A 27,855-nucleotide genomic window follows, 5' to 3' on the forward strand; every position below is an offset into this window, starting at 1 on the left:
TAGATCCTTGGGTAGAAATAAAATGCCAGGACTGAGCAGGGGGAGGGTTCAGACCTCCTAACCATGTATCGATTTTGTGTCTAAAACTGGACCTCCATCCTCTGGCTGCTTCCAGGGTTGGGGGCAGCTGCATGTTTGAACACACAGAACAGCCGCCATCCCATTTCGTTGCCCCTTCCTGCCAATCCAAAGGCAAGCATATAAATATTTTATTTCCAAATCAATTCTAGTTGCTGCTCCCAATTCTGTCTTTAAGGTTGTTATCTCTTCCATTATTCAGACCTTTGGGGGGGGGATGAGTGAGGAATAAATGGAGGGAAAGTGGGACTCTTAGCTTAAAGATACCCTCCAGGATGATTATTGGCAGAACTAACCAAAAGAAGGGGGGGGTCGAGTTTAAGATGAGAACTGTTCGTCTAAAAATGTTTTAGTAAACTGCATTTATTTACAAAACAGCAGGAATTTTCCAAGATATCTTCATATATTAATTTGCATTTAAATTACCTCATTAACCAGAATGGCGTATTACTCAATCCCTATTTGTCTTCCAGGAAAGAGATGTGTCTCCTAAAATGAAGGGAAGACTGGCTGCCTGTTAAATCCCAAACCCCAGAGTGAGGAGGGGACTAATTAAGACTACAACAGCCAAGGAAAGCCAAAGGGTTAAGTTACAGGTGAGGTGTTTGGGTGTAGCCAGCTGCAGGACAGGGTGCATCGCCTGGCTTAGCTATTGGACACTTTCTGGGCAACTGCTCTGTCTTCCAATAGCCTTCCCCAGTCCATTACTGTCTTCCCTCCCTTCCCTTCATGAGTAGAACAGGATCTGGAAGGAAAGAAAACTATTCCATAAGTTTGGAAGCAGCGTGCAAGTACTCATTCTGTAAATGATGACCTTCTCAGCGTTCATGTTCCAGAGTCAGAAACTATTTGAACCCCTACAACTCTGTGGAAGCCTAAGCTGCAGCCTGGCCAATCATCATCATCATCATCATCATCATCATCATCATCATCATCATACCCCTTTTACAGAATAACCTTCTATGTTGAAAGGGTAGCCCTTCCTGGCTTTTACCACCTCTTCAAAGAAAGTAACAGATATAGAAGAAAGTTTCAGACTGCCACTGCTGGATTTTAGTGCAGCGCCCTCTGCCCATATTTTGACATAGAATTATGGTCGTGACAAAGAGGAAATGCATTACCACAAAATAGGAAGGAGAGAGAGAAAGAGGGAAGAAAAAGAGGTTTGCATAAAATCTACACATTCTAATTTGCCTGATTGCTCTAATTTAAATAGAATTGCAAAACATCTCACCATAGAAGGAATGGCTGTGAGCAAGTAGGTGACCCAGCTGCTTCCTTGCTCTGGTGTCCTAGTGCTAGCCGTTGATGGCCAACCTCACAGACAAAACTGCTTCCTGTGATCAACAGCAGCTCCCACCTCCTTTTCCCAAATCCATTTGGGTTCTAACATACTGCTGGGACTAGTAGCATTTCGCAACAGACTGCTCTCGGCAGAAACGAAGCATTTGAAGAGGGTGTGTGTATGAAATCTCTCTCTCGCATGAACACGTTTCCCAAAGACGGGCTACCCCCTACCACCACCATATCTTTAGCAGAGAAGGACTTGCGATGCACTCCCCGACGTACTGGAGGTCCTTCATCTTACAAGAAAGCCAGTCACCAGGAAAACGTTTGCTGTAGCTTTGCATTAGCTGTGGAGAAACAAGTGTCTCCATGACTGGAACTAATGCAACCTGCAAGGAAATCAATGCAGGCTCACGGGGGTAGAGTATAGGGCAGATAACACAGAAAGAAAGAAAAGTCAAGAGCCTTACAAATCATCTCGCTTCTGCATCGTTTTGTTTTCTAAAGATAAGGCTTCCTCACTAAAATTCCCTCAAAGTGGACTTCGGTTTCTGGCTATCTCAAGCTGCCATCAAAAGAAAGAGAGGCAACTTCAATGAAAGCCTGGCGATTTCCCACCTGGCCCCACTTTGGAAGCCTCGGTTTTCCAGGGAAAGTCCTTTACACCCAAAAGGCGCATCATGCATAAATTCTGGCACTGCCCAGTGTGAGCGACAGATACTGCAAACATTGCCAAGAAAGAGAGGAAACGCATCACAATGAGAAAGGTGGCAGATTTGCATAAAATTTGCATGCACTAATTGCTATGAATAGATGCAAATCTAGATATCAGTAATATTATTTTAAAATAATATCATAATTTATTCAATTTAGCTAGAACTAATTGTTGTAATTTAAATAGAAACACAATATGTCTCATCCTAGTGAGGACGACCCTGGGGAAGGTGACCGGTGTGGCTGCTCAGTTTGTTGTTCAAGTGCTATCTACCCATTCCTCATGTGTGTGTTTTAAAATATTTAAAATGCCTGGGACAAGACAGCTCTTCTAACAGAATGGGGGGGGGCGGGATCTGTGGCTCTCCAGATGTTGCTGGATTGTAGCTCTCCTCCTCCCTGACCACTGGCCGTGCTCATGAGGCTGACGTGAGTTGCCCCAGTGCTTGGACAAGGAGCTTTCAAGTGTGGGTCATACCTGGAAAGCCCCAAGAGGAGGAAGGTAACAGCCAGTCCAACCCCTGGTCTGCTAATATGTAAGAACAGAGGCAGATTTAGGGGCGAGTGACCAGTTTGGTCGCACTGGGTATGGAGCCACAACTATTAGGCAGAATGAAAGGTGAGAGGCACCGAATGCCGCCTTTGCACAGGGCCCCACTGAAATTAGAGACCCCCAGGTCCCCCACTGGTCAGAATGCAGACAGGTGGAGGAGGAGAGTACTGTTGGTAAGGCAGTGGATATATCTTTTATTTTTTTTAAAAAAAACAAACAAACCCCAGCAAAGTCTTCTGTTCTGTCAACTCCTTGTTCCTTTCATCTCCTGTGTTTTAAACATCCTAAAACCTCTCTCTGTACAGACCACTTCTACTCTGCTGGCAGTAGCTCTCCATCTACTAAAAAATGAGGCAGACGAACCCCTATCCTGCTCCAGGCCACATCCCACTACAATAGGAAAGGCACAGGGGAAAGTGATGACTGTGCACAACTTGGACATGGCTAGGAATGAATGTTAGGAGGTCAACCTTAATTAACAGGCAGGTTTTAAGGAGGGATTTGAAGGAAATGAGAGGGGGGAAGGCTTCACCTAAGTGTTCTGGGAGAGAGACTCAGATGTGGTTTCACTGCAGAATTTACGTTACATACCACTGACCTTCTCGGGATGAAGGTAGATCACTCCTCCCTGGAAAGCCCACCCTAACCTGCTGCAATATCAGAGAGCCAACACAGTGCCCTCCTAACGCTCTGGACTATAAAGCCCCATGCCCACACTAGCAAAACTGCCCCGTGCAGACTGAGCATGCTCAGCAGCAAAAGGATGCTTGGCATCTGCTTGTGGGGACAAAATATGGGGAAGAAGGGAAGGAATGCACTGTCCTGGAGCAGCACACAGAACAAGAACGCCACTGGTGGAAGGGAGGATGGGCTGCAATGTTTTGCTGCAAGTCCTACTGATCTTAATTTAAAGCCCTAAGAGATGAAATTATTCTTTAAGGTAATACTCAAAACAGAAAATTAAACCTGAGAATGCCAAACAGTAGCCTAGACCTGAACCAGTGAGAATGAAGAAAAATGCCTTCAGGCTATTTCAGCAGCAATATATTAATGTTAATTTATGTGTGTGAAACTGGAAGCGCAGGCTGAAAATTAGGGCCTTTCACCAACAGATAAAAAATAGAAAGAGCCCTCTTCTCACACTGAGGGTCACTGTCTGGGCACCCCCATCCCCCCCCATTACACATGGCCAGAGGCACAAGTCCTCCTGCTCCATACGGCATTCATTTATTCTGCATGATTTTAAAAACAAAGAGGGTGCCTGTTGTATTCCTTTAAAGATGTAAGAGGAAAAACAGAATTGCCCACAGTGCAAAAGGAACCTTGTCAACTGCAGCACATACAAAATGGCAAGATATTCACCACATGGTGTATCCGTGTTCAAGCGTGCACACTTAACATTCATGAACTAGGAAAAAAAATCACACACACACACACACACACACACCTCTGAGCCATTTAACTTCTAGAGATCCGGGGAAGGAGTCCCAAACCTGATAAATAATGACAATTCTATAGCAACTTACACGAACCTTTTTTTGACTCCACCCCAAAGCCTGCCTAAGTGACAAATTGGATCCAAAATAAGGGCAATGACTTTCCACAGAAAGGTGCTGCAAGAAAGTCAGGAATATTCTCTGATCAATAAGAACAGTTCCTTCTCAACTGTATATAAATCCCAGCTATCCAAACAGGCTACAGAGAAACCTTACTCAGATCCTTCAAAGTGACTTCAGCGACATAATTTATCACCAAATGAAATGTGGAGATCACATTGAGGGTCTGGCTACATGTTACACACGCAACAAGAAAAACAGCCAGGCTCCATCCCAAGAGTCAAAGAAAGCTTGCCTTGAAATTCTCTTGTTATCCTGATCTGTTCATCTCTACTAAATAAATGCTATCCACAACCAGTGACCATGACCTGTACTATACAGGAGCTCAGATTATACCAGAATGGTCCCTGCAGCTCCTATACCCAGCAGCCTGTAAATCTATTCACTGCAGGTCTTGTTTTCCTCAGGCCGGAATGTGATCATCTGGTATTCCACTGACCTTCACTATCCTGCTTCAAATGAAAATCATACTTGAATGGATGGTTCATTTCAAGCATTTGCAGCTGTGAACACTAACCAAAGGCTGTGTTTATTAGTTGAATTAGCATCAGATATAAGGCTTTCACTTTATGCCTCCATCAAAAAGTGTCTTGAGGTGGGTCACAGACTCTCTTAAGCTTCCAAGTGGCTCCGTCACCTTGGATATATATAAAAAAATCATGTCCGTCACCCCCCCCCCCCCAAGAGATGACACCCAGCTGACCTGGGAAATACTCTGAGCTCAAGAGAGGAGCTGTGGAGAGATAGGAGATATATGTTGTCTTGACAGACATGTCTAGCTTTTAATCACAGTGAATTATTTTGGCAGGACACTCTAATCAAAGTGAAAACTGTTTTTCAAGTCTATGCAAGTCACACAAGCCATGATAACAGATGCAATTATTTGGAAGCTCAGGAATGCAATTTCTGAATGCATCCTGTATCACTGACAACAGGCAACGACACATTTTTAAAATCACACCATACATACCGGTACATACATACATACATACATACATTTCCATCTTCACAGTTACATCAGCTTGAATAACGAAAAGTTCTATTGAACCCAATGTAAATGAGTTTATTGAGCTGAACAATTAAAAAAAAAAGGTTTCTCTGACAGCTCAAAATATTTACATGAAATAGTGTGCAATAGGGTCAAATCTGCGTTGATAAAAGTACCAAAAAAATTGCATTGTTCCCATTGGCTCCAAGTTCACACAACTGATTGAATTGTGGATTAAGTGAGTTATACTAACGATACATTAAATCAACTCGTTTGTGCTGGGGATTAGAGTGAGGCAATGAAACAATGAGGACAAGGCCATTGTTCACGGTTGCACATGAAGCAAAACAGGAATGACAAAGGCATGCAGAGTTCACCTCGAAACTATCACAGTGGTTCTCAAACTTTTTCCCTGGGTCACACTTTCAGAATAAAAAATTGCTTGCACCACATCAAATTTTTAATTGATAGGAAATACATTCGAAAGTATTTTAAAATGGGGTTTCAGAGTTTTTAGGGTTTTTTGAATGTTTTATGCAGTTTTATAGTAGTTTTATGTAGTTTTTCAATTTCATTGTTCTGCATGGGACAATGACAATAAAGATATCGTATATATAAAAGATTTATAACAGAAGTCTGGAGTGCAGTCCCTAAGGCATTTGGATGGCACCTTGCACACCTCCTTCCAGCAACTCCTGCAGCCAAACATCTTGCTCTGCTTTCCTTTGGACTACATGGGGGGGCATGTCGTCTGGGCAGCCCAGGATCTCCAGACACACCGCCCAGGCTTGTGCCCCAAGGAGGTCACTTCTGCATTTTAGTTGTCGAATTGCTTGGTTCAAAAGCTGCACATTGGGGAGGTTCTCATTAACATGCAAACTGAACAGAATTCCTCCCCCATCCCTAGGTCCAGATACAGGGCTTGGCTTTCCTGTTAAAAGGACTGGGTAGCAGGGAGTGGGCAAGGCCTCTGGCTGAGACCTTGGAGAGCAGCTGCCACTCAAGGGAGGCGGCTTGGGGTCAGAGGAACCACCCAGTAGGTGTTTCCCTATTACATAAGTGGCAAGAGCTCTGCCCTCCTTCGTTCCTGGTGCTTTCCCTTTTGCCTGGTGAACTGGCTTTGCCACCAAGATGCTGTGACATCAGAGAGTCTGCCAGGCAATGTTACGAGGCCTTCAACAAATATTTTACAAAATGCAATCTTTACTATACAACATCCTCGGCAAACGGCGGAGGAAGGGAACGAGAAAGCCTCCAGTTTGCATCAGATTATGTTATCCTGCTCACTGTGGGGTGGGAGGCTGTTCCCCGATGACTTTGACTCCCTGTTCCATTTCCTGCACTAGCAAATGCTTTGAACATTCCTTCCAGAAGCACTTTGTTTGAGGACATAATGCAAATGGGTGAGGAGGGGAGGAATACCCTGGAGTTTCCATAAATGGCACAGCATAAATAAGGCATGAGCAAACAAGCTTGTCTGAAAATGCGATGCTACTACAAAAGGGGGAGGGAGAAGCTCCCTTTCCACAAATGTTGTGGCCTCTACTGGAAGTCTTAGGGGCTTCTGTGGAATAGTGTCAGAGATGTATTTGGAGCCAAGGTATTTGAAGGGGTGCTGCTTCTCCAAATCCCACAGGTCTGCTGGGAGTAGCTAAAAATATCCAGCATAGCTACCATGCAAGTGGGATTATTTGTATGTGCTTTTCACCCCAACAGCTAAAACGATGTTGTATAAATCATAATGAAATAACAGGATTTCAAGTTTTAAAATAGGTTTCATTTATTAATGTTAAGATTGAAATAGATAAAGTGAAATGTGAGGACACTCAATCAGAGCGACTGAGCAGGGGCATCTCTCTTGTTACGTTTAAGAGACTTCTGAAACACCTGAGTAACACAGAGTTCATTTTTAACAGTCACAGGCTGTGTAAAGGTGAACAGATAGCAAGTCTGTCTTCACTGTCAGAGTTCAAGCCTGGAACAATTTTCTCCCTTTCTTTATAGAGTGGGACAAAAAAAGATTGAGAATAAAAAAAGAAAAAAATACTGTTACATTACCATATATTAATATACAGATGTAGATACAGCGGTACCTCGGGTTAAGAATATAAATCGCTCCGGAGGTCTGTTCTTAACCTGAAACTGTTCTTAACCTGAAGCACCACTTTAGCTAATGGGGCCTCCCGCTGCTGCTGCACCTCCACCTCGCGATTTCTGTTCTCATCCTGAAGCAAAGTTCTTAACCCGAGGTAATATTTCCGGGTTAGCGGAGTCTGTAACCTGAAGCGTATGTAACCCGAGGTACCACTGTATTCTTATTATCCTAATACACATATAATTGTCAATAACCTAATATATTCTTTGCAAACTCATTCCAAATATCATTGTATTTATCCAAAGAAAGTCTGTGCCTACAAACTGTCCATCCATATGTTCCCAATGTTGTCATGTTGTCAAGCCATTGATTAAGGGGAATCATATCTCGATTCTTCCAATTCCAGGCTACCATGTTCCATCCTGGAAGATAAGGACACTAGATATAACAGTAGCTCTGTTTAGATGCTGAGCCCAGAAGCCCAGAAGTGGGACAAAACATTGGGGGGCGGGGAGCTCAGCATGCCACATTCCTTCCTAGCCGGGGAAGTCGGGATGGCAGGCGCCAAGACAAGCGCAGTGAGCAAAGGCAGTTGGTGGTGGTGGCGGCAGCATGGCATGCCTGCCATCTTCCCTCCCCCAGCCAAGTGCCCACCTCTCCTATGCTAGAGACGAATGTGGCGGCCGCAGGGCTCCCATGGCTGGTGGCTCCACCTCCTCTTGGCGCCACTGCTGGTGGGAGGCTGCTTCAAGCCTCCTTCCCTCCATGGCAGGAGGAGGAGGAGGAGCCACCAGCCACTGGAGATGCACTACTGTCGACTCTGCACTTCGCCTCCACGTTTTTTGAACATGGGGGAGAGGCCTCTTTCCCCCAAAAGGCCTTGGCCCCCAGGAGCTGGCACCCCTGGCTCAGATGCACTTTGTTCTTTAATTTACATGTTATGTATTTTGCACCTTCTATAGATCTTGGGGCCTTCGTAGAAAAATGAAGAGAAAAGTTTGACTGTTCTGGGTTTATGGGGAAGAGCTTCCTGAAAGCCCTTGCATGGCGACTCTTTTTTTTCATTTTTAAAGAAAGAAAACACTTTAGAAAATAGCTGCTAGTCCTACAGGCACAAACAGTTAATTTGCAGTTTGTGCTTTGTAAGATTTGCAAGTGGGAATATAATTAGCATAGCCTGGAACACCTCTTAGAGTCTCCTTCTGTACACATAAATAAACCAAATGAGTGTGTCTTACTGGACTCTAATTCCATAAATAAAACTGGAAGGCAGGACGATAACAGGAGAGGGGAAGGTATAAGGACCACCAAAGCCCGATTCTGATCTCCCCCCGCCAGATGGAGCAGTCCATGGGGAGACATAAAGTTTCCTGCCTCTTCCATATTTATGGCTCTTGCTCATCATGGCTCTGGCCCTCTCAAGCGTATGAAGTGAGGAAAGAAGAGAGAGGGAAATGAGGCAATTGCTTTCGGAAGGCAATGCTTAAGAAGAGGAACCATATGGTTTTGAGTTGGCTCAGTTGTGGAAGCCAGGAGACTAATAATCCCAGGGTTTATTGGACTTGGCAAAAAGGCACCCAGTGGCACCACTTCTTTCATTCACTGCCAAAAGAAGCCCTCTATGGTGGGAAGCTGCATATTGAACAGCAGTTGCTTCGTGGGGCATATTGAATTCACGTCTGCCAAGAGCAATGGGAAGATTGTCGATTTGCAATTCAAATTGCCACACCGTCTTCCCTTCATCAGCTCCAATGCGGTGAGAAGGCTTTGTCTAGTTTTGCAATGGACTCCCACCTTCTAATAAACTTTCACTCTTGGTTGAACACAACTGCCAATAGTGTTGTGCCAACATTTTCTACCACTCCCCTCCAGACCATTCTCTATTAACAGGAAAAGAAATTGCAACTGAAAATTTTCAAAGGGGAGAGAAAACTTTGGTTAAATTCTCATGGGTTGGTGGTAGAAATCATTTCATGTGCATACTTAAATTTCAACAAATCATCTCTCTGGTGGTCTGCACTCTGCAACCTTCACAAGAGCCTGTACTTCCTGAAAAACTCATGATGACCTTCCAGATGTTGAACTACAACTCCCATCATCCATTTGGCCATGCTGGTTGGGGCTGATAGGAATTGGAGTCCAGCAACATCTGGAGGGCCACAACATACCCTCCAACATTTCTCCGATGAAAAAAGGGACATCCTAAGGAAAAGTGGGACATTCTGGGATGAAATCAAAAACTGGGACTGTCCCAGGAAAATAGGGACACTTGGAGGGTGTGCCACAAGTTCCCATCCCTGGGTGAAGATAATGAGCATGAGCACACACTCACAGATATTACCAGCTTTAGGGCATAGTCTGATTAATAATTATCATATCTCAACTTTAAATACTCAGTAAGAATTCCTAGTCAACGGAGCTGGATTCATCATACCATTTGTATTTTGAATCTGCTATTTTCAGATGTTGGCAATATCACTAAATTTTGCATTATGAATACATGGGGGAGGGGAGAGATCAGAATCTTTAGTGTTTATGTTTCAATAAGCATAGAGTTAGACAGAAAGCATTGGAGTCATATCTGTTGATATTTATTTGGTCTAAGTCAAGTTGCTGCATTACTATATCAAAAAAGCAACTATAGATAGATAATGTGCATTCTTACAGCCAAGGATCCCTGCTCTGTTAATAGAACTGCACATCATTTCCAGTGGCTCTAGGTTTCTGGGGAAGCCAGCAAGAGGTAATGGCACATATGTGCAAAATTTAATTATTTGGGACAAATTTTGTATTTTACTACTTTAAATTATCAGTCTGCACAGAACAAGTGATAAAAGCCAGTGTTTGAAAATAAGTATGTACATGCAAAAAATACGGTATATGAGATCGTATATTGTACAGGTGGAAATGGCACAAAGACACCTGTCATTGCCCACCTTCTGCCATGAGCCCTGGCCCGTGCTTATGGGCTTATGATACACAGCCATCCTTCCCAAGTCTCACTTCTCTGAATTTTGCAGTGCAGTTTTGTACACTCAAGTAACATGTACAAAAATGCATATGGTAGGGGAACGTGCATAAGAATATATATATTAGTGAAAATAGCATACAAAATGCACTGTATTAGGGGAAATTGCTCTGCAAAAATGTAATTTGACAAAATTACAGACAAAAATATATTTATTAGGAAAAATCAAACTAAAATGCTGATGAATTTTCATGAGCATTTTTTAAAAAAAATGCAAATTGCTGTACAAATATGAATATTTTAATTTAAGATAGATAAAATGAGAAACCCTGAGAACTGAAATGGACAGATCCATCCATCCTTTGTTGGGGTTTCCTTTTGTGTGCATACTTGGGAACAACCTTAGGTATGCTGCTCCATTAATGTGTGAAACAGCCTATCATTAATTAATGGCTAAGGAGGCCGATGAGGGGGGCAGTGAGCCATACAGGACAAACAGTTATAGTTGTCTTGTATTGCCTTGCCACTGTTTTATTTCCTTAAATATATATCTAGGACAACTTGCGGAATTTACCACAAATGGTTTCCAGCACCTCTTGACACTCCCTAATGAGAATGAAGGAATTGGATTGTATTTTGCAGATCTCCAGTCCAAGCTATAATCAATAAAGATTGATTTCAACTTGCCATGTCTTCATTACTTTAGCCACAGATGTATTAAGTTCTACAAATAGTTCTGGATATTATCCACCAGCTTAATAAGTTGCTGCAAGTGTCCTGTTCATTTCTTTCCTTATTCATCTTCATCATAACAGTACAAGGAGAATTTTGCCATAGTTCTCTTTCTACCGCTCTTTCCAGAAATATTGATTCCAGGAAATAAATGGAGGAAGACTTAAAGGAATCAACTTGATTGGGTTTAGTAATGCATATGGGGTTATATGACCAGAGCTGCTGGGTTTTTTTTTAACAACTAAAGGCATGCAATGAACAAGAAACCCCGTCATGAAATGATTAACAGGGCAATCCTATACACACTCAGAAGTGGGTCCCATTTAGCCTCGTGGGGTTTACTCCCAGAGGAGTGTCATTGAATTCAACCTAAGTGGCCTTGGGCACACTGCCAACCCCCAGTGATAGGATCTCCCTTTGACACATGTCAAGGCCTCCTTCTCAGGCAGGAGGTCTCCTTGGACCTCAGGGCAATGCCCTATTGCCAGCATTTGCTTGTTTACTTTAGTTTATTACAGAATATATTTCTATCCTGCCTTTCCAGACCCTCAAAGTATCTATCAAAAGAAAGAATAAGGTCATGAAATAATTAAGAACAGAACAGAACAAACAAGCAAAGCCCAAAGCAAAATAATAAAAATACAAAATACAAAACAGCAATGAGAGGTATTACAAATCAATTTTCAAGTAATCCAAATGCCTGAAGAAAACAATTAGATTTCCATCGATCACTGAGAGTGTATGAAACCAGGGGCACATCTCTTTAGAGGGCATTTTATATATCTGAAAAGTGAGAAAACATATCTGGTTTGGAGCTTTTGTTCACAAAATCCAAGTGGGAATGCCAGCAGTCACCAATTTTGGGATACTGTATTATTTATTTTCTATCAATTCACCTCACTCTTCCATCCATTTGGGTTTCCAAGACAGCTCACAAAAAATCAAACAATAACATAAATTAGGGAGACGAATTTGCCGTGAGTCCTGGAGGCAGGGGCGGAGGAAGGGGGCGGTGGGGCGGTCTGCCCCAGGTGTCATCACTGGGGGGGTTGACATTTGGCGCGCTGCCCGCCCGCGACTCCCAAGCCTACCCCGAGCCGTCGGGGGAAGGGGCGGAGCTGCGCCGCCTTCCGCCTTGCCGCTAGCCTTCCCCCCTTTTCCCTTCGTTTTGACAGCTTGAGGGAGGCTTGGGAGTCGCAGGTGGGTGGTGTGCCATTGCCCCCTGCTCCTGGGCTGCTTCCGGGGGGGAAGCCTCCCCCAAGCTGTCAAAGGGAGGAGGGAAGAGAGGAAGGCTACTGGCAAAGTAGCGTGGCTCCCTCCCCTGCCCCCAGGAAGCAGCCCACCATGGGCAGCTCGTTCTGCCCCCATGGGTGTCTCACCCCCGGGACGCTTGCCCCACCCCCATGCCCCCCCCCGGGTGCACAGAGCAGCTAGCTCCGCCTCTGCTTGGAGGATCAGCTCCCTGCCTTGCAGGCCCGGACTGACTCCAGCTACAAAAAGCTGAGGTGGCTGAATAGGGGAGGATCTTTGCGGGATGCTATTGCTGTTTTTATTTATTTGATTACATACTTGGATTCTGCTTTTCCAACAACAATGTTGAGCTCAAAGAGGCTCATAGACATAACAGCAGAATTTAAAAATTAGGAAACATGACAATCACTATGATCATATAAAAAGCACAACAGCACATAAATAAGGCAAAAAAACAAGTCATCAAATTAATACATATTCAAACTTGTAGTGATTTAAAATACAAAAAATAGCTGCCAATAACCAGCCCCATGGCAGCTGACAGTCTTCCACACATGCCTATCAAATGAGGCTCAAACGCACTTTAAAATAAATCTGTCTAGCACACCTGTTTCCAAATCCAGTAATGGACAGGATGGCGCACAGCAGGCAGAGAAGTGCCCTCAGCTATGCCCAGCGTGGAAGGAATTTGAGAAAGTGTCCCTATTTCCCTTTGCAAAGTACAGTGGTACCTCGGGTTACATACGCTTCAGGTTACATACGCTTCAGGTTACAGACTCCACTAACCCAGAAATAGTACCTCGGGTTAAAAACTTTGCTTCAGGATGAGAACAGAAATCGTGCTCCAGCGGCATGGTGGCAGCAGGAGGCCCCATTAGCTAAAGTGGTGCTTCAGGTTAAGAACAGTTTCAGGTTAAGAACGGACCTCCGGAACGAATTAAGTACTTAACCAGAGGTACCACTGTATTGGGGAATATGCAAGTGTCACCTATGCCACGTCATGGATCCATTGTAACCCAACCTCTTCACCTTCCAGTGCATTGTGGTTGCCTTCAGGCTATCGCTATTTTGTGGGAGGGAATCAAGCACATACTGGAAATTTAAGTTTGCACAATTAAAGGTGATTTAGATGCTCTTGTTGCGCTAGCACAGCAAATCCACTTCTTAAAAGAAACAAACTTTAGGCAGTTAGAAAAGTGACAGTGAAATGAATAAATCTTTACTGGGAAGCTGTATAAAAGCCTTGCAAGCAAAAGGGTAGATGCTCATTATCATATAACCACTCCACAAATAAATAAGAACAAATGCTCAATAAAGGCCAGGACCAGTCTAACTGTATAAGCTCTGTGCAAGAAAATCAGGATGAATGCTTAGTTAGTAGGTTATCTGGAAGAACCCTGTAACTACCAAGGCAGAGTGACAGAAAGGAAACAGGCCGTCTCAAGGAATAGTTTGATTAAAAACAATCAATAATATTCAAAAGGGTCCAAGCAGGCAGGCAGGGGGCACTGGCAATCTGGGGCTATATAAATGGGAAAGACTGAGCTGCCAAAAGGCACAACAGGCCTCTCTCACGTGTTATGCAGCTGGGAGACAGATTGAATTATCAGGACATGCTTGGGCTTTCAAAGCAAATGCAATAACACTGGCAAGCGTTGCAATCCACAGCTCACTGACCCCTGACTAGAGAGAGGTTTGCATGATCCCTTCAAGCGTATAGTAATCATCTGCCCCTGATTCTGTGGGATGGGCAAGTCACCAAAGGCTGCCTAGAAAAAGGAATAGCGCGACGACTCTGGGCATGTACGTGCAGTTTTTGTTTCTAAACACAGGCCACCCTCTCGTAACCTGTGGACACTGCGTTGTTGGCTAACAGGGAAGGAGGCTTCAGGCTCCCCGTCCCATGATAAAGGCGTGATGCACAAACCTTCACTCGAAGGCCTCTCCACCTTCTTTAATGCATGCAGTTCAGTCTGGTTTCCCCAACACCTCAGATATCTTTAGAAGTGAAGAATCAAAAGTCGTGATTTGGAAATTTGTGGTCTGGGCAGCTGCTGTACGAACAATGGCTAGTCTACTTAGCTAGTTGCCCCACACAGGAGGTGGGTGGCGCTGTGATCCAAACCACAGAGCCTAGGGCTTGCCAATCAGAAGGTTGGCGGTTCGAATCTAAACTAAATATGACATAATAGGAATCACTGAAACCTGGTGGGATAAGTCCCACGATTGGAATGTAATAATGGAGGGATACAATCTATTTCAGAGAAACAGACCAGACAAGAAAGGAGGAGGAGTGGCGTTATATGTCAGGGATGTGTATACCTGTGAAGAGATCCAAGATTTAGAACCTCAAAGCCAAAGTGAGAGCATTTGGGTCAAAATTAAGGGAGAGAAGAATAACAGTGACCTCATTGTGGGAGTTTACTATAGATCCCCAAGCCAAACGGAGGACATAGATGATGCCTTCCTGGAACAGATGGCCAAGCATGCAAAAGGAAGGGAGATAGTAGTAATGGGGGACTTCAATTACCCGGATATTTGTTGGATGTCAAACTCAGCCAAGAGCATAAGGTCAAACAGATTCCTCACTGGCCTTGCAGACAACTTCATTGTCCAGAAAGTGGGAGAAGCAACAAGAGGAACAGCCATTTTAGATCTGGTCCTAACCAATGTTGATGACCTAGTTAGTGGGGTAGAAGTGGAAGGATCATTAGGCGCGAGTGATCATGCTCTTCTGAAGTTTACTATACAGCGGAAAGGAGCAGCCAAGCATACTAGGACTCAGTTTCTTGACTTTAAGAAAGCCGACTTCATAAAACTTAGGGAAGTGCTTGGTGAGATCCCATGGACAGTAATACTAAAAGGAAAGGGAGTTCATGATGGCTGGGAGTTTGTTAAGAGGGAGATAGTAAAAGCACAACTTCAGGCAATACCAATGAGACGGAAACATGGAAGGTGCCTAAAGAAGCCAGGGTGGCTATCTAAAGAACTTTTAACTGAGTTAAGATTAAAAAAGGATGTGTACAAAAAATGGAAAAGGGGGGAAACCACCAAAGAGGAATTCAAACAAATAGCCAGCACGTGTAGACACAAAGTCAGAAAAGCTAAAGCACAGAATGAACTCAGGCTTGCTAGAGAGGTTAAAAGCAACAAAAAAGGCTTTTATGGGTATGTTCGTAGCAAAAGGAAGAACAAAGAAACAGTGGGGTCACTCAGAGGAGAAGATGGTGAAATGCAAACAGGGGACACAGAAAGGGCTGAACTCCTCAATGCCTTCTTTGCCTCAGTCTTCTCCGATAAAGAAAACAATGCCCGACCTGAAGAATTTGGAGCAAATGATTCAGCAGAGGAAACACAGCCCAGAATAACTAAGGAGATAGTACAAGAATACTTGGCTAGTCTAGATGTATTCAAGTCTCCAGGGCCAGATGAACTGCATCCAAGAGTATTAAAAGAACTGGCAGATGTGATCTCAGAACCACTGGCAGTCATCTTTGAGAATTCCTGGAGAACAGGCGAAGTCCCGGCAGACTGGAGGAGGGCAAATGTTGTCCCTATTTTCAAAAAGGGGAAAAGAGAGGACCCAAATAATTACCGCCCAGTCAGTCTGACATCAATACCAGGGAAGATTCTGGAGCAGATCATTAAGCAAACAGTCTGTGAGCACCTAGAAAGGAATGCTGTGATCACCAATAGTCAGCATGGATTTCTGAAAAATAAGTCATGTCAGACTAACCTGATCTCGTTTTTTGACAGAATTACAAGCCTGGTAGATGAAGGGAATGCAGTGGATGTAGCCTACCTTGATTTCAGCAAGGCATTTGACAAGGTGCCCCATGATATTCTTGTAAAGAAGCTGGTAAAATGCGGTCTTGACTATGCTACCACTCAGTGGATTTGTAACTGGCTGACTGACCGAACCCAAAGGGTGCTCATCAATGGTTCCTCTTCATCCTGGAGAAGAGTGACTAGTGGGGTGCCACAGGGTTCTGTCTTGGGCCCGGTCTTATTCAACATCTTTATCAACGACTTGGATGATGGACTCAAGGGCATCCTGATCAAATTTGCAGATGACACCAAACTGGGAGGGGTGGCTAACACCCCAGAGGACAGGATCACACTTCAAAACGACCTTGACAGATTAGAGAACTGGGCCAAAACAAACAAGATGAATTTTAACAGGGAGAAATGTAAAGTATTGCACTTGGGCAAAAAAAATGAGAGGCACAAATACAAGATGGGTGACACCTGGCTTGAGAGCACTACATGTGAAAAGGATCTAGGAGTCTTGGTTGACCACAAACTTGACATGAGCCAACAGTGTGACGCGGCAGCTAAAAAAGCCAATGCAATTCTGGGCTGCATCAATAGGAGTATAGCATCTAGATCAAGGGAAGTAATAGTGCCACTGTATTCTGCTCTGGTCAGACCTCACCTGGAGTACTGTGTCCAGTTCTGGGCACCACAGTTCAAGAAGGACATTGACAAACTGGAACGTGTCCAGAGGAGGGCAACCAAAATGGTCAAAGGCCTGGAAACGATGCCTTATGAGGAACGGCTAAGGGAGCTGGGCATGTTTAGCCTGGAGAAGAGGAGGTTAAGGGGTGATATGATAGCCATGTTCAAATATATAAAAGGATGTCACATAGAGGAGGGAGAAAGGTTGTTTTCTGCTGCTCCAGAGAAGCGGACACGGAGCAATGGATCCAAACTACAAGAAAGAAGATTCCACCTAAACATTAGGAAGAACTTCCTGACAGTAAGAGCTGTTCGACAGTGGAATTTGCTGCCAAGGAGTGTGGTGGAGTCTCCTTCTTTGGAGGTCTTTAAGCAGAGGCTTGACAACCATATGTCAGGAGTGCTCTGATGGTGTTTCCTGCTTGGCAGGGGGTTGGACTCGATGGCCCTTGTGGTCTCTTCCAACTCTATGATTCTATGATTCTATGAATCCCCACGACGGGGTGAGCTCCCATTGCTCGGTCCCTGCTCCTGCCAACCTAGCAGTTCGAAAGCACGTCAAAAGTGCAAGTAGATATATAGGTACCGCTCCGGCGGGAAGGTAAACAGTGTTTCCGTGCGCTGCTCTGGTTTGCCAGAAGCGGCTTAGTCATGCCGGCCACATGACCCGGAAGCTGTATGCCGGCTCCCTCGGCCAGTAAAGTGAGATGAGCGCCGCAACCCCAGAGTCGTTCGCGACTGGACTTATCTGCTAGGGGTCCTTTACCTTTTTTTACAGTAACACACCAGAACCAAAATAGCTTTAGAAAACAAACCAAGTGGTCATTAAATTCCTATCTCACAAGTAACAGGTGTGAGAGAGCAGAGAGAGGGAACTTTCACTGGTTGGTGATGAAGTTTTAGTAGAGTTCAAAAACAATTAATTGTACCTAAATGCTGTTTTTATCACTGCAGCCAAGTGACCGCCAAAGCCGCCCTGACCTGCCATGTTCCATAATGCTAGGAAAGGTAGCGATTCTGCGTACAAAGACTATGCAAAGCGATGACTCAGATGCACACTGAGACTTACGATGTATACATAAAATTCAGCCTTCCCTTTTTGCAAAAAAGCAAGTGCAGCTCTGCAATGACCATCAATTGTGCATCTGCTGCATCGCTGAGGCAGATGGCGCATGGATGGCGCTCCCTTCCTAAGGGTTACAATTGACACCAGCCATTGAAATGGGAACTGTGTCACCTAAAAATATCAGCTGAGGGGGAGGAATCAGCTGTCCTATCATCTTCCTCTTTTTTGAAAGGCATACGCCATTGCCTTGCCAATAATGATCTCACTATTTCACATCCCATCTGAACCCCAACCTGCTGTCATAAACTGCAGGAGAAATGCTAATTGACTGAAAGAAGGAAGGACTCAAGGGCTGGGCTTTGTCATATTATTTCCAAAGATGATGTAATGTTGCATTAATAGGAATAATCACTGCCACCAATCCTCAAATAAAGCTAACTCTTCATTAATAAACACGCACTGCCTGTAGTCCTGCACATTAAAACAGAGAGGATGGTGAATAGCTGCCCTGGGTGCCCATGGCAACATATTCCATATAGGAGCCACTAAGATGTCCTTGATGAGTCCCTTCCTTTAGAGCTAATGGTACAAAGGTAATGGTCCAAAGCATTGTTTTTAGTCAGCCTGTGATTAATTAGAAAATGCATTGGGCTTTGACCATTAAGGCTTCATTTGTTCATGTTAATCAAAATCAGGGAAGGAGATTCAGGCTCAATTATTCCAAGGCTGTGTCCTTGTTCCTGCCTTAATATATTAGCTACAACACACATTTCAAACAGGTACTAGTCCAAACATATGTTCTACAACAGTTTCTCATTATCTTTTCACAAATTATGAGGAGCAAAATCCAAGGAGCTGCAGGAATAATACAGCTTGGTGGGTTAAAAAAAGAGTTTATATCATTTTTTTAAAGAAATATCTCTGGGTAGGCAATTTCTAGTAATAATTTCCCCCAGGTGGGGCTTTCTACTGTGAAATGTTATAGACAGTAAAAGGTAGCGAATCCATTATAAAAGGAAAATATGGAAAAACACCCAATGCTTTTCTTTTTATTGAACAATTCAATATACTTCATAGGAACACAGAAAGCTGCCTGGTACCAAGTCTGTCTAGTAGTTCATTTAGCTAGACTAGAAATGGGTCTGGGGTCCTAGGAAGAGGTTTTTCTCACCATCTTCTACTTGACTATGCCAGAGATTGAACCTGGGACCTTCTGCATGAAAAACATCTGCTCTGCCACTGAACTTCCATCCCACCTACAAAGGTGTGCCCCTCTTTTCCCTACTGCAGGAGTTGGTCTAAGTCAAAGATGGGGGATTTGTAGCCTTCCAGGTGCCACAGAACTCCATCTCCCATCAGCCCCCACCAGCATAGCCAATGTCAATGTGATGATGGGAGTTGTAGTCCCACAACACCGGAAGGCCCCTCGATTAGAGGGTGTGCAGCCATGGGGCGCTGACTCACAGAGAGCATGACACCTCTGGATCAGCCTGGCCTACCTGCTGTGAGGCCAGGCAAAAGCAAAAAGGCCGCAGAGCAGGACCTTTTCCTTCCCCAGCATTCGCAGATGTAGCTCCTATCCTCAGGGACCTGGGACAGAGAATACCCTCTCCCAGACCAGATTTGGATATAGCTCTCCGCCTCAGTACTGTTGGCACTTTTAGGCAGGAGCCATCTCCAGCCACCCCCAGAGACATCAAGGCTTGAACTATTCAAAGCTGGGACCTGTTGGTGTGAAGCGTGTGCTCCTCCCCAGATAGCAGCATGAAAATCCGTCCAAAGACTTGGGATCATGAGAATTGAATTTTAAAAAGAGGCCCCAGAATCAGAAGATGGGGATCTATTACTCATATACAAAGCCAAGGGCAACTGTTGGAGACGTGAGCAGATCACCCCAAACAGCAGGATTTTAACTCACTGGGCCATCAGTGAACACCTTTATACTCTGAACAACTTTCATCCAATAAATACCAATTAAAAGGCATGTTAACCTCTGGCAGTCTAGAGGTCAGGCCTCTCGGATCTCATTCTGCCAGAATGCTGCAATGCTGTCGCAACCAAGCCCAACTGACCTAACTTACAGTGCCATTCAATACCCTTTGATCAATACACGCTTTTTATTTGAAAAGCCTTCAAAAGGGCTTTATGTGGGCAGATAAAATGAAGCTAAGGAACCAGGCTCCCAATTGCGAGCCATTCCCGTCAGCGTTTTGTATTCTAACCACATGAGAAATTCAATAGCCCCTCTGCAATGAAGCTGCAAATACAAGAGCAGCCTCAACACACCATTCAGGTGTCAACCAGCTGATGATATAAGAGAGTAGCTTGGGTTATTGTAGCTGGTCTGATTTCCCATCGCCAAGACTGAAGCGATGCTGCTTATCTCCTGTAATCTGAGCAATATATTACGGCTCTCAAGTGGGGCGCCAACGCTGGCCTGCGCACGCTTTCGGCTACGAAGTCTGCATAACTAGAGTAAACTACTGGACTATGAAATGTGCCCATCCTATTTGTCTGACATTTCCAGGATTCAGAACATGACAGCACGTTGTCTCCTTTTCAGTTCCATGCCATCTATATTGCGGCAGCAGGAGAAAGACAAACCTTTACGCATCTGTCTGGCCACCCACAGTATACATCTAAAACACTATGATGACACTTGGGCAGTCACGGCTTCCCTCAGAGTGTCCCGGGCACGAAAGTCTGCTTAAGTGTGCTGAGAGTGTTAAGAGACACCTGCTCCCCTCACACTTGTGGGTGCAAATGAGCTCTTAGTGTACATATACATGGACTTCCTTTCTGCCATGTGGTTTGTTTGAGTATTTCTTAACTTCCATGTCCCAAAAAATTATAATGACCGTGTCCAGTAAAACTACCATGCATAGTAGTGTCACCAGTGGCAGAGGAAGGGGGTGTGGGCCACCCCCGGGTGTCATCACTGAGGGGGGTGACAAAATGACAAAAATATGAGTGTGGTGTTTTTTTAAAAAAATGGGCTCACAAAACCTTTTAGTTCAGTCAACAATGTAATGAAACGTGGCTGGCACTGGGCACTTACCGTGGGGCCTGCAGCATGCCCAAGCCATGCGTCTCTCCTGGGAGTGACGTGGTGGCTTGAAAACCTGCAGGCTCTGCGCTGCCTAAAACAGCAGCATGGGACTTGTGTCTGCCCTCCGTCTCTCCCTCAGCCACCCTACAGCTGAGGGGGAGGCGGCAGAGAGGCTCCACGGAGCGCACCCAACCCCCATGGGTGGCTTGCCCTGCCCCCAGCTGCAGGACGCGCTTGCTGCACCCGGCATCCGCTGAGTGTCACTTGCCTGAAGTCACATGGGGAGAAAGACAAAAGGGGTCATTTGGGGGCTTCAGCAAAGTACTATATTTCAGCCCCATAAGCATATTACCTTCAGCAAGTCAAATAATGCACTTTCATTTTCTACAAAATGGCACACGCTCACAGGAGGTGTTCACCTAGGATACCATCTCAGCCCACTAGCTTGTATCTGATGTGCAAAGTGGCAAGCCATGCTTTCCTCTACCTTCCCTCCATGCTTCAAGGCAAACAATCAAGAACTTCCAGAGGTGGACCAGTGTGAAACAGTAGCTGAGCATGTTGGGTTTAATTATGGCAGACCAGATTCAAATCCCTGCTCAGGCCTGAGGGTCTTTAGGTGGCCTTGGGCAAGTTGCCCTTTCTGGGATTGATTGGTTTTAAAGGAGGGGTGTTGTGAGGTTAATGCATGACTGAATGTATGTGTCCCAGAGTTCTCAGTGGCAATAGGCTCCCAAAACAGCAGGGCAGATAAAGCAGGGAAGGTGCTCTACCATGCTGTGGCAGTGCCATCCCAGCCGCAGGTATAAACTAGGGCAGATGTTCTAGATCAATGGGTGGCCAATAAGGTGCCCTCCATATGTTGTGGGCTATAACCCCCATCCCTGCCTAGGGCTGATGGACACTGTCGCCCATAACCTCTGGAAGGCACCACATGAGCTACATCGACTCTGGACACGGAGTAGCCATTGTTCTAGGCAGCTTTTAATTGCTCATATTGCATTTCAATCATTTCTCTGTATGCCACCCAGAAAATGCTAGCTATGCGGTGGTACAGAAACACAGTTCATAAAATGAATACAGCCTTCCCTTCACAAGAGCACCACAATGATGAGCATTTTGCTAGTTGCTAAGTAATGTCTCCCATGACATGAATTGCCCATTTTGTTATTAAAAGCCATCTTCCTAGACCTTTCCCTTGGGCCAGGAATATAATATCCGTATTGCAGGAGTCTGGGAGTATAAAGAGATTCTATTAGTGAATCTCACTGCTAAATGAATTATGGAAACATTGTAAAGAGAAAACTATTTAGAGAAGTGTTGGAATGAGATGGGAACTAGGAAGATAAATAGACAATTTTGCTCAGTTTTTACAGCACATTGGAAAGGAGTCAGGAGCAAAAGGAAAAGAGTTAGGCAGGATTTTCTCTTCGCTGAAATGTGCATGCCTTTCATAATGCTCATGTAATTATCAGTAGTAAGTGCTCATCCCAGCTAAACACGTTTCCAAAGAAGAAAGTCATACTGAGTTCAATCGGACTTGCTTCCTAGTAAATATAATTTGTATTGGAGGCCTTAGGGTTGGTCCACAAATGCATATTCATCACTTGGTGACTAGCTAAGCTACCAAGGGTCAAATGCCACTTTCACAATATAGTCACATTGGTTACAAAAGGCAACAATTCCAAATATAGTGGTACCTCAGGTTACAGACGCTTCAGGTTACATACGCTTCAGGTTACTCCACTAACCCAGAAATAGTACCTCGGGTTAAGAACTTTGCTTCAGGATGAGAACAGAAATCGTGCTCCGGTGGCGCAGCGGCAGCGGGAGGCCCCATTATCTAAAGTGGTACCTCAGGTTAAGAACAGTTTCAGGTTAAGAACAGACCTCCGGAACGAATTAGGTACGTAACCAGAGGTACCACTGTATGTGTTAATTAACTGACCAACTGCTTAGAGGTTTCGTTATCATCCAGTGGTATACAAATTTTGTTTGTATGTATGTATGTGGAAGGAAGGGACGCGGGTGGCGCTGTGGGTTAAACCACAGAGCCTAGGACTTGCTGATCAGAAGGTCGGCGGTTCGAATCCCTGCGACGGGGTGAGCTCCCGTTGCTCGGTCCCTGCTCCTTCCAACCTAGCAGTTCGAAAGCACGTCAAAGTGCAAGTAGATAACTAGGTACCGCTCCAGCAGGAAGGTAAACGGTGTTTCCGTGTGCTGCTCTGGTTTGCCAGGAGCAGCCACATGACCCAGAAGCTGTACGCCACCTGCCTCGACCAATAAAGCGAGATGAGCGCCGCAACCCCAGAGTCAGTCATGACTGGACCCAATGGTCAGGGGTCCCTTTACCTTTACCTTATGTGGAAGGAAGGGAGGGAGGGAGGGAGGAATCAGGCTAGAGGACCCATCCAGTCCAGCATCCTGTTCTCTCAGGGGCCAACCAGATGCCTGTGGAAATCCAGGGAGCAGGAAAACACCAGAATCTCTGTTCTACCTTTGACTGTTTCTTGGAAATGGCTCCCTTCCTCACTAGAGGAGTTAATGCAATAATCTCAAGCCATTATCACCAATCTGCTACTGTAGAAAAATTATGGTATGGCTACTTATTTTATTCTGTAAAATTTATATACCTGTAAAAAAAACACACACCCTCAAACCAGTTTACAAAGAGATAAAATAATTAATAGAGAAAAATTCACAACCATACTTTAAAACCTACAAAAATTAAAATACTAAGGCTTCAGCTTTCTAAGCATTTGGGCAGACTTGTCTATTAAGAGTCCAGTCAAGGTGCCTGTTGAAGCTCTAATGGTCACTGACTGTGTCTTTGCTTCTCTTTGTCACTTAGCTTCCACCTCCATAGCTTTCTCACTTATATGCCTGCCAGATAAGATTTCCCTTCATGCATGGGACAAAGTGGGCTTGAGTCTAGGAAAGCCTCTACCATACTAGATGTGTTGGTGTTTAAGGTGCCACCACACCCTCCTCTTGGTTTGTGCTTTTCTATGGCGTCACTGGAGTCCAGTGAGCTTAAAATAGCTTGAATGCTGGCTCTGCAGTGGAGCTTGGCTGTGGATCAGGCAGCTCAAGAAGAGAAGGAACTGAGAATGACTTAACACTTCTACACTCATTTCAATTCATATTCCTTGAAGGACAGGCTCACGTCAACAGCACGATCTCTACTACTGCTACTCCTAAAGGTGCAACCAGTAAAACTATGCTACACTACACCAACCACTGAAGACGAAAGTGGCGGGTCAGTAAACTGCACACTCATTTGCCTAAGCTATGCACAAAGGCATCCCACATTGTCTGGGTAGTCTTTCAGGGGCACAACTTAGCTATTCAATTAGTTCAACATATACAATAAACAATAATTGGGGAAGTGATTGTGGCAGACGGGCAAAAGACAGACCAGCCCCTCCAGGCGGGGGTTTTATGGCAGGTGTATTTATTGGCATTAAGGGTGTCTATACCATCCTGGCTTTAGTCTGTTTAGTTAGTTTGCTTCTACAGCATTACTGTTCGGAGGGGCTAAAGTGCAATAAAATGGGACAGAAATAAACCAGAACACTTGTGGTATAATATGTTATGGGGGGTTCAGCAGAAAGTTAGGGATCCTCATTGACTGAAAAGGAAGCAGTGTGACCGTCCCCAAACCTTCGCAGACACAAGCAGTGATGAAAGTCAGGTCACCTGTGATTGCCCCCAAAGCATCATGAATACCAATCACCTTGAACGTGCAACAGGAAGGCCATTTGGAGAGGCCCACAGATGTCTTACTTGTACAGCAATAGCATCCATCCCAGCTCCATTGTCTCCCCATCACTGAGACTGAGGCCCAAGCACCTGCTCCTCCAAGCATCATCTGCAGTGCACTGCAAACCATTCTTGCCATTACTGGGTTTTGCACTGGCAGAGAGGGCTCCTTCTGCAGATTTAAACAGGCCAAGTCCAGAAGGCAACCATTTAAAGAACCATAGAAAACACTGAGAAAGCAACACACTGCTGGCTGCTTGTTATGACAGCCACTGATAAATATAAAGACAAACCATCAGTAAATTTAATAGAGTATTTAGTAATGGACATAAAAGTTGCTCTTCTCCGCTTGACCTTTGCTAACCACTCAAAGTGCCAGGAGGCCATTAGTCTATGGCTGCAAATGCCAAGTTCCAGGAGACCATTTCTAGCACCATCAGAAAGCAGAGATCAATATGTATATACTGCCCTGCCATTTGCAACCCTCTCCATCCCCTGCAAAGGGAGGGGTGGGAAGGAGGATTAATTCAACGCTTGGAAAAGCTCAGGACTGAAATGATTCCAGATGGCAAAAAAAGAGTGAAAGATGCAAAAGAAATATATAATCTGGGGAATTCAAGCCCACCGGCTTTGTTTTAATAAAAGCAAATGAACAGAAAGTCACACCCTTCCAGGATTCAGCCTCCTTGGCAGAACTTTGAAGAGTGGGTCAGTAGGTCCACGTGTTGTGGGCAGTGCCTGAAACCCACACCCTACCCATCCCCCCCCCCGAGATAGGCAGGTCTTGCATGATCATTAGGTGCTCCATGCAGCCCCCGAGATGGCACCCTCTGGTTGCTAACACCATCATCTGCGAAAGGCGCTCTGAATTGTCATTGGGAACACAGAGGGAGGCAGGCAAGGGCACAGGTTCCTGAATGATGCAGAGATTCAGGAGCTGTTCTAAGAAACACAAACAACTGCATGCTAACTTGTTGTGACATGCAGGCTATTATCATGATCATTACAGTTTATCTACATTTGATGGCAGTCCCCCCCCCCGCCCCCCACTCCAACCTGCCAAGAGCACCTTAACCAGAAGAGAACAGGAGACAAATAGTTTTTTTAAAAAATAACAACAGGGCCACAAAAAGATGACGTCTGTAAATTTGAAGTTTTCTCTAAATTGTGATCATTAGCGTTGAGTGGGGTGGCCATAGAAAAAAAGAAAAAACACCTTCCTTGTCCATTTTGTTAAAAAAGCACAACAGCCAGCCCTCCCCACCCCTACCACCACCACCAGCAGCACAATACCAATATAATCCATCAATTCCTTGACATGATCTTCACCCTCGATCCACCCAGGCCACCTCAAGCTCAACATCCCCCTAAACCACTCACCATCAACAAGCTGAGAGCAGATTCCGGAGCTCGCTGCGTAGCCATTGCCTTGTCGTCTTGCATATAAATCCTCCCCTGGATTCGGTCGGCTCTTGGCCCGCTGTCAAGGGCAAAGCATCCCCTGGCCCCTCCTGCAGCCTAGAAACATCCAAAACCAAGCTCAGGGAGAAAATGCTCTGAGTTCTTTTACCCAAAAAACAAAACCTGCAGGGTTGAAACAAGCTTCAGCTAGGCCAAACTTTACACTCAAGAGAGAGAGAGAGAGAGAAGAGGAGATGCAGTCAGGAATCTGGCTAGAGAGACGAAAGATCAGATTGGAATCTGCAGGATGGTTAAAAAGGAGGTGCAAACGGCAACAGCAACATGACATTCATCCTAACACAAACCTTACGACAACAAGTTAAAAATACAGGAATGCTGCAAAGCCCCCCCCCCCACCTCTGCATGAGGAATAATATCAATTGCTTTTAACTGTCAAGAGAATAATCTGCACTGTGGTTCAAGCTTCTACAGCCCAGATTTTGTATTATTCTAGTCTTCCATACACCCCCTCACAATACTGCAGAAACAATGCAAAAAGATAATAATCACAACATACCGCTTGCAAAACAAATGGTCTTCTCTCTTCCTCAAAGCAGTGTGCTTCCCTAGTTAGAAAGCAGCCGTCTGCATAATCCAGACATGAGGAATGACTGAGCAAAAGCAAGGCGAGCCAGCACTCTAGAGCAACAATTACCTTTATTATATTTGAATGGCAACTAGGATATGCGATGACCCTTTTCACCTTACTGAAAGGGGGGGCTATTTCTCCTTGTCTCCAAATGGACTCAGCTCCCCATGGAGCTAACACACTTACAAGAAACATGTAATTACACAGCCTGCCCTGTTAGCGTTCTGATCATGCCGGCTCCCCTGCTGCATGCCTGCTGCAGACAGGCTTCCTGTTCTCCTCCGACTCCTCTGCTTCCACAGAGAGAGGTGAGGGGTCTGGTCCCCTGCGATGCTCAGGTGGTCGTCAAAAAGCTAGCGATTCTGGGGGCAGGAGACCATTAAGGGACAACGATTAATTAGCCCAGATAATGAGCTCCTTCTTTAAAGAATAGATGTAAAAGGGAGAGCAGCACGGGAATCTAAATAAAGCTCCTTGCTTTCGAAAGCCACTCCACTGGTTTTCATTTCAATTATTTATCTAAAGATCCCTTGGGCCAAGTGGATTATCTCAGGGAAATTCTCGTGAGAGGCATCTGCTTGTACATGACTGTGGCAAAACCCACACATCCTCATTAGCTTCTCTACATGTAGAAAGAATCAGGTGAGCATCAGCTTTATGCTGTCAGATCATTGGTCCATCTCGCCTGCCACCATCTCCTGCTAGGAACTTCTGCACACAAAACATGTGTCCTGTCACAAAGCTATGACTTTAGTGTGTCCATGAAACAGACTTTTTGGATGGGGCCAAACTGATGGATGGGGTCGAAGCAGACTCAACATTTGACGAGGGAGAAGCAGGTAAGACTGGTGGGGAGCAGTTGGCCCTGCTTCTTGCCATGTGTTGAATTACACATCTGCAATGTGTGTCCGCACAGACGTATGACAGCTGGGCTCCATGCAATTGCCAACTGCTTTTTCAGTCACATGGAGTCCTATCATTGCCACACATGTGCTTCTACATGTAAATCCATGTTGCAGCACAGGTGAAGCATGCATTCATTCTGCACATGGAGTAAAGGTCTGAGAACTGGGGAAAGGACTACAGTATAGTTCCTCCTACATTCAGATGATATGTGGAAGTTGGATCAAGACGTGTGATGCTGTTGCTACTGTCCATGTGTTCATTCCATGTGGAATCATATGAATG

The 27,855-nt window shown here is 44.9% G+C and overlaps 1 protein-coding gene across 2 annotated transcripts in view; it reads right to left on the bottom strand.

Moving 5' to 3' along the window:
- FRMD4A (FERM domain containing 4A) overlaps positions 1-26,917 on the bottom strand; it is a 426,455-nt gene extending 399,538 nt beyond the window's left edge. The window contains exons 1-2 of one of the 2 annotated variants that reach the window (XM_083574960.1): positions 26,596-26,917; positions 25,998-26,135 (exon numbers count right to left, since the gene is read on the bottom strand). In XM_083574960.1, coding sequence (XP_083431086.1) covers positions 25,998-26,135; positions 26,596-26,862 — 405 coding nt within the window. In that variant the 5' untranslated portion in view covers positions 26,863-26,917. The remainder of the gene's footprint in view (positions 1-25,997; positions 26,136-26,595) is intronic. The other variant, XM_083574962.1, reaches the window with a different exon arrangement.
- Positions 26,918-27,855: the final 938 nt, after the last annotated feature.

Source organism: Podarcis filfolensis, assembly GCF_964270895.1.
Source record: "Podarcis filfolensis genome assembly, chromosome: 10".
Classification (NCBI taxonomy): Eukaryota; Metazoa; Chordata; class Lepidosauria; order Squamata; family Lacertidae; genus Podarcis; species Podarcis filfolensis.